The 12725-nt window shown below is 34.8% G+C and overlaps 1 protein-coding gene across 2 annotated transcripts in view; it reads left to right on the top strand.

Annotated features, from left to right (window-relative positions):
* The first annotated feature begins 3031 nt into the window (after positions 1–3031).
* Positions 3032–12725, top strand: part of LOC117338359 (transient receptor potential cation channel subfamily M member-like 2) — a 69818-nt gene continuing 60124 nt past the window's right edge. For both annotated transcript variants that reach the window (XM_033899698.1, XM_033899689.1), the window contains exons 1-3: positions 3032–3182; positions 8849–9740; positions 12279–12358. In XM_033899698.1, coding sequence (XP_033755589.1) covers positions 8877–9740; positions 12279–12358 — 944 coding nt within the window. In that variant the 5' untranslated portion in view covers positions 3032–3182; positions 8849–8876. The remainder of the gene's footprint in view (positions 3183–8848; positions 9741–12278; positions 12359–12725) is intronic.

Raw genomic sequence — 12725 nt, 5'->3', positions numbered from 1 at the left:
TAATTTTATATTAGCTCGTATGTCTTTCACAATGCCATTTATAAATAAGAGAAAAAAAAAAGGGGGGGGGGGGGGGGGGGGGGGGGCCAGTATCGAGCATTGGGGAACCCCGGCCTTAATTTCAGACCAATTAGAAAATTTTCCGTTGATAACAACTCTTTTGTTTACGATTGTAGAGATAATTTTCGAACCATTTTAGAAGTGTACCCCGAATTCCAAAACCTGAAAGCTTACTTAGTAGTCCCTTATGCCAAACGCGGTCGAAAGCTTTGCTTATATCACAAAAGACCATTCGTATTTTTTTACCATGGTCTAAAGCAGAGTAAATATTATGAGTGATAGCAAGAAGTTGATTAACGGGTGAGTCGCCGTGTCTAAATCCAGATTGGTGGGGAGATAGTAGCGAGTGGGCATGCAAAAAATTGTGAACATATTTAAAAATGCATCGTTCCATTAATTTTCCTACAATAGAAAATAAGGATATCGGTCTATAGTTTGTTAATATAGACTTATTTTCTTTTTTTATGTACAGGGGTTACATTAGCAGATTTCCATTCATTCTGTTGGGGAAAATACCAGATGTTAGAGATAGGTTAAGCAGTGAGCTTAAGGGCTTACATATAATATCAACAGATTCTTTAAGCAATCGATGATTCACCAGGTCGGGGTCAATGGCTTTAGAACAGTCTAGATTTAATATAGCGTCTTTTACATCAGTAGCAGTGATATGTATATTAGAAATAGTTACATTACATTACATTCGTAATTAATGTTTGGAAGTTCAGCGTTTGAGTCATCAATAGTTGCTGGGCACAGAAAAAATCGTTGAACAAGGAAGCTTTTTCGAAATCATCTGAAACTACAGTGTCATTGTGAAGAAGTGGTGGTATCGGGGATTTTCTATAATTTGGCAATAATGAGTACACAGTTTTCCACCACTTCTTCACATTGAGATTAGATGGTTTCTTGAGTGTACCACAGAGATGGTTAATATATGCGATTTTTGCATGTTTAATAGTGTTAATACATTGATTACGAATTAGACGGAATTTAGCACAATGATCATTGATAAGTGTACGTTTGGCTCTTTCGTGTGCACGTTTCCGTTTTCTAATTAGTCTTCGAATTTCATTAGACATCCACGGAGAATTGTTCCTGTTGCCCCCATTGCATGATCGTAACAGGCGACTAAATTTGGAATCTATCTTTTCTCTTCTTTATTAACAGTTTTCTTCTTCCTAATGTCTCCCTTGACAATGCCTCACTTTTGGCCTTTAGTTGAGCGTTCGCCCCTGTGAGGAAAGCATTGGGTTCTGTCCCCTGGCCGAGACATACCAGAGTCTTTAAAAATGGTAGTTGCTACTCCTGCTTAGCGCTCAGCATATTTGGAGTGGAACGACTGGTTCACCCGTTGTCAGTATAATGTGACCGGGTGGGGTGCCCTGCTGGGTGTCTTCGGCAGTATGCTTCAGTGAGGTAGCACTATAAATCGGCAAAAGTTCCGGCCTATCACAAGGAGACTTAACACAAACATATCGCAGCCTCCCAAAACACACATACACACTCACCACACGCATGCATGTCGCACGCAGGGGAGACCGTCCTTAAATGACCTTAGCTGTTAATAGGACGTTAAACAAAATAAACCAAACCAAACCAAACCAAACATCCACGGAGGCTCGTTAGTAATATGGTGTCTGTAAAATTCTTAACCGAAACATTTATATCGTCAACATTAATCAATGCGTTCCAGTTAATAGATTTCAGTTTGTCTTTAAATACATTATAATTACCATGATCAAATAGCTAAACGTTACGTGCAGAGTTGATTATGAGTCTGATCCAGAAAACAAAAATACCACCAGACGTCCAACGTTGATTTATACATTTGAAGTTTGTAACGCTTTTCCTAGTGAAGTACTGGGAGGATTTTGCTCAAACTTCAGATTAATCCGAATGTTTCAGATTTTCAAAATGCCGATAAAACACCAAAAACCTTCGGATTGACTTCAGATTTACGTTTTCTTTCGAATCTGATCAGGAAAACAAAACGGTTGACAGTTGAGGTTTAGTTTCGCTATTTCATATTTCATTTGTAGGTTCTCCTTGTTATCAAATCTACATAGACCCAATAAAGATCATGCATATGTCACGTTGCCTTTTAGCCACAGAATGTTTATCATCGTACTTTTATATCAACCTTGCAATGCCTCCTTGTCGCTCAGATGATATTGATTTTCAACCAAGAGCCGGGAAAGAGATCCGGAGTATATCGGCTTTATTGAAAAAGACATGCCTAGTCTCTAAGTACTGTATGCAATGCCAAAATCTACGTTGTAGACTATTTTGTTTGTTTGTTGTTGTCTGTTGTTGTTGTTGTTTTTTGTTTTTGTTTTTTTTAATCTTGTCTCTTTCTCTTGTGTATAGCTCCTGTTCAATAAAACCATTCTTCTTTGATGCTTAATGTAAGGTTACGTTCAGATTCTTGTAGAACCTGGGGCCTGTTCGTTAATGCGGACAAACCGGTTCGTCAGTTTTTAAATGTAATATTCCAAACATATATCTTGACGGACCTGCCAATGTTAATACAAGCCTTGGAAGGTCTCTGCCATGGCTGGTCTGAAAATATTATACAATCACCAGGTCCGTCTTTATTTCATAAACGAACAACACCGGTCCAAGTGGTCTAACCGTTTGGACCGCAAAAACGAAAACGGCTCTGCATGGCAGCTACATAATACCTCACTGTCGCCGTATCTATATCACAAAATTGAATGCTTATATTTGACCATTGGTTTCAATACGAATAAATGCGAATAATTAGATTTCAAAATAACATCTGGGAACCACAGGGACTTGGCACAATTTTTCAAATGATGGTTCATATATATGTTTAATAGTGACACTATAATACACATATATATAGACCATCATTTGAAAAATCGTGCCAAGTCCCTGTGCTGGGAACCAAGTATATTTATCAGATAAGAATGAAAAAGTCCACGAGACCTAGTTATATGAAACAGGCTATACTTTTCAAGGGTGTAAGCAGCAAAAAGCCATTTTTTATAACATCTTAAGCGGCATCTCCTGGGAACAAAATAATAAACAACATATCGATTTGTTATATTATCGTCGAATATGCATGGAGGACACTTCTGGGACGTGTGAAATAACGCTGTGTAAGTGATTTATTACCGTAATACTTTAATTTCTTTGCCAGAAACAGTAACCGAAGCGCGTCAATACTCGCATACGATAATGTTATGTGGGCAAATGACATGTACAGGTAGGCTCAGGTACCATGCTTGTTAGCGAGGAGCACGAGTTTCGCACCTGTGCAACTCACCTGTCAGATACCGGGAGGAACACCTGTCAGAATACACTGCTGCTGATTGCCCCCCCTCCCCCCCCCCCCCCCCCCCCCCCCCTCCGACTATTCACAATGATCACCTGGGCAATTAAAGAAATTATACTCGCTGAAAACAGTAAATGTGCAAGCAGTAGCATGTACACAATTCAGTTGAATTGTATATAAGGTTGAAACGGGATTATACAGTAGGGTATATAGTAAACAATGATTTTAACATAAAAAATGAATGCAAGATATAGTAAGTGTTAACTAAGTGTTTGAGTGTACTGATAGGGAAATGCTATTGTGTAACTGTTTGTTGGAAAAAGGAATATGGTAATCAAAATCAACGTAAATCCATGTTTCACGGACATGGGCATTTCAGCAGCAAGCTTTTGTGGCTGTACGGTTGTTGTGTCTATGTAACAAAGTTAAGTCGAGGGTAGTTAGCTCTTGGATGGTTGACCGCTCGGTTGTACCCCTGGTGCATATGTTACACTTCAACGTGTAGAAGATTGTATAGAAGTTTCGAGTCGAGGAGAACTCCATTTGTTTGAGTTAAATACGCCTTTTTGAAAAGTTTATACAGTGAAAAAATTGGTGATGATAGGCTGTGTATGAGTCAAAAGCTGCAGTGTAGTGGCAGATCATTTCAGAGATGAATGGACGAGGAAAGAAAGACTTCATGATGGTTTGTTGTCGAATGAGGAATGACTAGCTATATAGGTTTCTGGAGGGTCAATTCAGAATTTATCATTTTCAATGGCTACTAGCTATAGGCCATGTATAATTTTGAAAAGCATGATTGATGAATGTGTATACAGTGGACCCGCGATAATCCGGACGCCGATAGTCCGGAAAACTCACAGTCCGGACGGAAATGCACGGGAACGGATTTCCGTAACGTTATTTGTACTCACCAGTCCGGAAATTCGGATTCCGATTCCAGAACTCTATTTTGGGAACGGAACGTACTTTTCATTAGTAAATTTCCCTCAATAATCCGGACAATTTTTTCACCTCGTGGACAGAAAAATGTCGGGGCAAGTCACCCGTGTCGACAGCTGTACAGACTATCGCTTGACACTGTGTGTAGTCATAGCGACCGCTGCCAGGTCATAGCCTCGGGTGTTTACCTGTGTTACAATGTAGCTCTGTTTTTATAACGGTACATTGCTTTTCTTTACCGAGTCTTTTATTTTAGGTTTTTAACTTACGTAAGAATGATAAAATCATGGACTGGTGGTAAGAACGTGTCTTTTTATTTCAGGTTTTAAACTAATGTAAAAAAAAAAAAAACGCAAAAAACACGGACTGTTAGTAAGTTGTAAAAACTGGGTCTTCTAATTTACGTAAAAAACGTACATTGTAAATAGCGGGTCTTTCATCTCAGGGTTTTAACTTACGGTAAAAAAAACCCGTAAAAATGTGGACTATTGATAAGTTGTACATACCGCAGGTCTTTTATTTCAGGTATTAACGTTTGTAATTTCTACTCGTTTGTGAACCTCCGGGACGTGACACGCATGTTGTTTGTAGGTCACATATGCCCGCTATCCGAGTGCTTGTTCTGACTGACTAACCTGATTCAGGCACATATACAAGTACACATATACTTAAAATGCTTCATAAGGGTCACATTATATTGCACGGTGCTGCTCAGAAACATCGGTTTGAATAAAACAACTTTCACTCTACATGTTCTTTTAAAAACACTGTTTATTTTTTAGTTTCAATAAAATAAAACAAAACAAGAATCATATCAGAAACATAAGTATACTTATTTTAAAAAATACTGACAATTAGACGTGTTTATGAAAGTAAGTATGTCATTTAAACGGCCCACATTGTATATAGTAAAGGGAGATAACTCTTACACGACCATTTTTTTGACCTGGTGGACTAAACTCGGCAGTCCGGAAAACTCGTAATCCGGACGGTTTGGACTGGGAACGAAGGTGTTCGGATTATCGAGGGTCCACTGTAGTAGTTTCAGTGATCCCGATCAGTTTTTGTCAATGAAACTTTTTAACATATCAGAAACACTATATACAGTTGTTCTTATATAAAAGTGTTCGTTACAGCTTTTGTTTCAATTTTATTTTGTAGTTTTTTTTGTGCCATAGATAGTGCTACAATATTCCAGATGTGGGCACACATTAAATGTATGTCTTATAGGATTTTTCTTTTGTCTATATGTGTTATTTGGAATGAATATAAGTGTCTTTATGTGTCCGGTTTTTGTTTCTGTTGGAATAAGGGTGGTCGATAGGAGACGTGTTGCTTTAGCAATGCTCTGTATATTTGTTATATAATTAATTACATTTAATGTTTAAAACTGTTTTTCTAAAAAAATCCAACACACTTGAGCATTTATGGTACATACAACATGCTCTATTTCCCTTCCTGTTATGATCAGGTAATAAGGGCCAATCATTAGAGAAATTATGATGATCTGTCATGAATTTCGAACTTATTCCTGATAGAATTATGTACAGGGATTAAATAAAACCTATACTGGTATAATTTTATTGTTTGTGTAGTAGAGCAAATCAAAACAAATACATGTTTGTGTTTCCACTTTTGGCATAAAAAAAACTTTGGCCAGGCCTTAGGAGTTTGACATTCTACCAGTACATACAATAATTATATATATATACATATATTGAGAAAAAGGTTTGTGTCCATGTAGAGTTGGGTACATAAAAAAACAAAAAAACTTAACGATAAACTTTCTAGCGCTGGAAAGTTTGTTGTTAAGTTTTGTTTGATTTTTTGATATAATATATATAATCCTCAAATATACTATAGTGCAATAGGGACATTTTTATATTATATTCTTGTTGATGGGACATCTGTTCAGAATTTTTTGTCCCCTATCGGTTAAACTGGGGAACTATAGGTTTCCTCACCGTCCGTCTGTCCGTCTGTCAGTCCACTCAGTTTTCCGCACTTTTCTTAGCCTTGCTTCAAGGTATGTTGGTGAAAGTTGGTATGTAACTTGTCTTCAGTATGAGCAGCTACAGATCAAGTTCGAGTTTCAGGGTTTTTGGGTCAAGGTCAAGGTCCCTTACTTTTTTTACATGGGGCTGCTAGCTAGGGGACATATATTGCTTTAGCCATACCTTCAGAATGCTTGTTTTATGAGGGTTATGTTATGTATTTTGAGACTGTTTAACAATAGTAATATATGTACCTAAATCAGGTACTGAAATCTGGGAGTGATAATTAATAGCTTAGTCTGACCTGATACTGTTAGATGTATATATATAGGTACAAATATACCTGTATGTCAGGGTAGGTAAATATTTGGTGTAATGCTTTTGGGAATAGACTTTTATATTGTGACAAATATTGATTATGTATTGACACACATTGTTATAGCTGATACACTTGTATAGTCACTGTCTTCCCTTAGGGAATGTGTTATCGACTAAGAAATCAATGAATTGAAAATCAATTATCTGTTACAATTAATACGACTCAAATTGCTAGATGAATTTTCTTATGATTTTATTGGATTTTTAATTTACTAGAGCTGTTTTAACGGACTTTTAGAATTTCCAATGAAACTCAGTAGTAGATAAAATTTTTAAAGAAGATGAGTACTGCATTCAGTAAAACCTGTGTATTTGAACATCTTGTGGAACATATTATTTAGTTATCACATGATTTTATGTCTAATTTTATAGTTTTCTGTCATATTGTATTAAATGACAGAGTCATATTAGACAGGATGTCATAATACACAGGGGTCAGGCTGAGACAGGATGTCATAATACACAGGGGTCATGCTCAGACAGAATACAAAATACCTAGGGGTTAGACTCATGACAGAATGTCGGAGTACCCAGTTGTCAGATTCTGACAGAATGTCAGAATACCCAGTGGTCAGACTCGGACAGAATATCAGAATACCCAGTGGTCAGACTCGGACAGAATATCAGAATACCCAGTGGTCAGACTCAGACTGAATGTTGGAGTACACAGGGGTCGAATTAGACATGATACTCAGAATATGATTGGAGAGGAAATCAAAACACCCTGGAGAGAAGAATTGAATAGGAAGACACCTCTGTCAAGATATGCAACGTTTAGATTAGATAGAGTGTCAAGTCAGATTAGACAGTGTCTTGGAACAACAAAGGCTAGATTCTATACCTAAGACAGGGTTTTATGTACTTTTCTGGGTACATTTTGTATGCTATGTATTCTCTTCTTTCCTGCAGCTGAAAATCTGTAAAAACTTTTTGATATTGACATGGACTTCATTAATGATATATATATATATATATCTTATTATAACATGCTGTTGTGTTTTTGATTACCGAACTTGCTTTTGAAATATGATTAGGAAAATACCATGATGTCATAATTCCTTATCTTGGCTAGCCAAGGTGTCTGATTGCGTTACACTCCGTGAAACCCTTGGTAAATAGTCGTCAGCTCTGGCCCTCTAGCGGAGATCCAATTTTATTACCCTTTATGCTTGAAATTTTCGACCAAATCAAAACAAACGATACCGATGTTCTTCATCGGTGATGTTTACAAACAAACATGGAGGCGTGTGTCATTTTGATGAGATATGTGGTCAATAACTTCTATCACTTGACACCAAGCATTTCAAATATTTCCCCAAATAGTGTACGTCTCTGTTTTAGGCCATGACATAGTTGACAAGGTAGCTCTGTACTAGGCATCACAATTTTTCTTTACTTCGAAACCAAACCTGAATGTCAGACACAACTTGATTGAATGCCCTGTGATTCCAGGGCGTAGGGTTTGCCAAGGATTTGAGGAGTGTAACGTAATCAGAAGCCTTGACTAGCGAAGATGTAATTCCGATATCATTATGTTAAGTAGAAATATGGTTTTTGCTTACATAGGGTTATGTTTTATTGATTCAGAAGTAATTTATTAATGATTGAAATGAGAGGTAATTCAATGATCAATAAGGGAGGTAATTCATTAATGATTGAAATGAGAGGCAATTCAATGATCAATAAGGGAGGTAATTCATTAATGATTGAAATGAGAGGTAATTCAATGATCAATAAGGGAGGTAATTCATTAATGATTGAAAATGCTAGGTAATTCTTTAATTATTGAAATGTAAGGTTATTCATTAATGATTAAAATGTAAGGTAATTCATTAATGATTGAAATGGGAGGTAATTTAATGATTATCAATAATGGAGGTAAGTCATTAATGATTGAAAATGTTCGGTAATTCATTAATGATTAAAATGTAAGGTAATTCATTAATGATTGAAATGGAAGGTTTGTCTGTGATGATTGAAACAGGAGATATATATTTTATTAATGATTGAAATGGGAATTAATTCATTAGTGATTGAATCGTGAGGTAATTATCAATGTTTGAATCATGAGGTAATTCATTAATGATTGAAATGTGGGTTAATTCAATAATGATTGAAATGTGACGTAATTCAATAATGATTGATATTGAAATATGTGTTGATTGTTTATTTTCAGAAAACATATTGAAGGAGTCATGTAGAATATGAACGAAGATGATGCAGATTATTTACGCCGTAGGTTTAGTGTCGAGTCCGACAGGACATTGGACAGTCTAGCTGAGCTTCACAACTTAGATACATCACACAGCACTCTATATAGTCCAGCCCACAGAAGGATGTTTGGCAACGGTTACAGGGGCCAGAAACCTGGGGAGATGGAGCCACCCCATCACCATGGAAACGAAATGGTAGAGGTAACTGGACCATCAAACTCACGACAAGGAGACAGAGCCGATGAAGAGGGTGAGACAACCCCGGTTAGAAGGCTTCGGATGAGATCTGACCTCACAGGAGGTCACGAGGAAAGGTCAAGGCCAGGACCAGTGGAACGCGAGTTGACAGACAGCTACATTGAGTCTTTATCTCGAACACCTCGTTACAATTCCCAAATGGACTATAACGAAAGGGTAGAACACCTGGCTGAGAACGATCCATTCCGCGGAGTATACACTCCCTCAGGAAAGCAAAAGAAAGTACAACACAAAAAGAAGAAACACAGGCATAAGAAAGATATGGACGAAACGGAAGATTCACAACCAAAAAGAACGGAAGAAATGTTTACAAGAAAGAAGAAAAAATCTAAAAAAGGATCCAGTTCTAGAGATAGCACTGGTACATTTACAATAGACGGCCACTCCAATCCATCCTTTGAGAGATCTGTTGACAATTCTGTGGACAGACATGAGGCAGAATCGGTTCAAAGCAATGGTACATACACCCTTAACAGAGAGGACTCTTTAGCAAGCCTGAAAGCATTCCACCCAACTGTCACAAGACATGATACCTCCAATAGTTTTACTATCAAACGTGCATCGTCCAAAAGGAAGACTAAAATCGGCATTGACAGAGTAAGTGATAATATGTCATTCTTTCTTAAACGTAACAACTAGAAAATTTCAGACATGATGGTATCCTAAAAAATTCATTATGCTCTTTGCTTTGAAGTTATATATTAAAACCAATGTCTCAAGAAGCTCAGCAAATCACAGATTGTGGCAAAGCTGTTCAAATTCCCCTTATATTTTTGTTAAAATTATGCAAGGAAATTGTGTCCTTATCCAATTTCAAGAGCATGTATATATCATCTGAAATTGTTTACAACAAAATATACAAACATATTGACATCCCATGAATTTTCTGTGAACATACTGTTATAGAGGAATCATACTGAATGCATTGTACACATCGCCTATAACCATACCAATGACATTGTAAATATGCTTTTAAAATACTGTATTGTACATATACTCTAAACATGCTGTAATATTCTGTTAGTATACTGTACATATACTATAAACAAACTGTAAATGTTCTGTTAGTATACTGAACATATACTCTAAACATGCTGTAAATATTCTGTAAGTATACTGAACATTTACTCTAAACATACTGTAAATATTCTGTTTATTATACTGAACATATACGTATACTCTAAACATACTGTAAATATTCTGTTTATATACTGAAAATATACTCTTAGCATACTGTAAATATTCTGTTTATATACTGAACATATACTCTAAACATACTGTAAATATTCTGTTTATATACTGAACATATGCTCTAAACATGCTGTAAATATTCTGTAAATATTCTGTTAGTATACTGTACATATACTCTAAACATACTGTAAATATTCTGTTTATATACTGAACATATTCTCTAAACATACTGTAAATATTCTGTTTATATACTGAACATATACTCTAAACATACTGTAAATATTCTGTTTACATACTGAAGATATACTCTAAACATACTGCAAATATTCTGTTTATATACTGAACATATACTCTAAACATACTGTAAATATTCTGTTTATATACTGAACATATACTCTAAACATACTGTAAATATTCTGTTTATATACTGAACATATGCTCTAAACATGCTGTAAATATTCTGTAAGTATACTGAACATTTACTCTAAACATACTGTAAATATTCTGTTTATATATACTGAACATATATGTATACTCTAAACATACTGTAAATATTCTGTTTATATACTGAAAATACACTCTAAACATACTGTAAATGTTCTGTTAGTATACTGAAGATATACATATACTCTAAACATGCTGTAAATATTCTGTTTATATACTGAACATATACATATACTCTAAACATACTGTAAATATTCTGTTAGTATACTGAACATATACGTATACTCTAAACATACTGTAAATATTCTGTTTATATACTGAAAATATACTCTTAGCATACTGTAAATATTCTGTTTATATACTGAACATATACTCTAAACATACTGTAAATATTCTGTTTATATACTGAACATATGCTCTAAACATGCTGTAAATATTCTGTAAATATTCTGTTAGTATACTGTACATATACTCTAAACATACTGTAAATATTCTGTTTATATACTGAACATATTCTCTAAACATACTGTAAATATTCTGTTTATATACTGAACATATACTCTAAACATACTGTAAATATTCTGTTTATATACTGAAGATATACTCTAAACATACTGCAAATATTCTGTTTATATACTGAACATATACTCTAAACATACTGTAAATATTCTGTTTATATACTGAACATATACTCTAAACATACTGTAAATATTCTGTTTATATACTGAACATATGCTCTAAACATGCTGTAAATATTCTGTAAGTATACTGAACATTTACTCTAAACATACTGTAAATATTCTGTTTATGTATACAGAACATATACGTATACTCTAAACATACTGTAAATATTCTGTTTATATACTGAAAATACACTCTAAACATACTGTAAATGTTCTGTTAGTATACTGAAGATATACATATACTCTAAACATGCTGTAAATATTCTGTTTATATACTGAACATATACATATACTCTAAACATACTGTAAATATTCTGTTAGTATACTGAACATATACGTATACTCTAAACATACTGTAAATATTCTGTTTATATACTGAACATATACATATACTCTAAACATACTGTAAATATTCTGTTAGTATACTGAACATATACGTATACTCTAAACATACTGTAAATATTCTGTTTATATACTGAACATATACATATACTCTAAACATACTGTAAATATTCTGTTAGTATACTGAACATATACATATACTCTAATTAACATACTGTAAATATTCTGTTTGTATACTGAACATATACTCTAAACATACTGTAAATATTCTGTTTGTATACTGTACATATACATATACTCTAAACATACTGTAAATATTCTGTTTGTATACTGTACATATACATATTCTCTAAACATACTGTAAATATTCTGTTTGTATACTGTACATATACAGTGAACATGGTTCTGAATAGGAACATTTTGACTGATATACTCTGAAAAAATTCTAATAATATTGTGTCTATACCTCATTCAGGCTGGATTTACAAAGTTCGTGAAAGACAACATAAAACAACGGGAACCGAAACCCTTGGTTGATCCTCAAACGACTGTAAAGTAAGTTTTTGTATTGTGGGCTAATTACCTATTCCGAAGAGCCGGTGAGCTAATTATGCCATGGCGCAGCGTTCATTAAGTTACATACACAACATTTGACAATGTGACAGTTCGTTAAGTTATATACACGACATTTGACAATGTGACAGTTCGTTGAGTTATATACATGACATTTGACAATGTGACAGTTCGTTGATTTACATACACGACATTTGACAATGTAACAGTTCGTTAAGTTACATACATGATATTTGACAACATGACAGTCCGTTAAGTTATATACATGACATTTGACAATGTAACAGTTCTTTAAGTTGTATACATGACATTTGACAATGTGACAGTCCGTTAAGTTATATACATGACA

The sequence above is a fragment of the Pecten maximus genome, chromosome 1, assembly GCF_902652985.1.
Source record: "Pecten maximus chromosome 1, xPecMax1.1, whole genome shotgun sequence".
Lineage (NCBI taxonomy): Eukaryota > Metazoa > Mollusca > Bivalvia > Pectinida > Pectinidae > Pecten > Pecten maximus.
The sequence above is the reverse complement of the archived record's forward strand: the minus strand, read 5'-3'. Positions and strand labels throughout refer to the sequence as shown.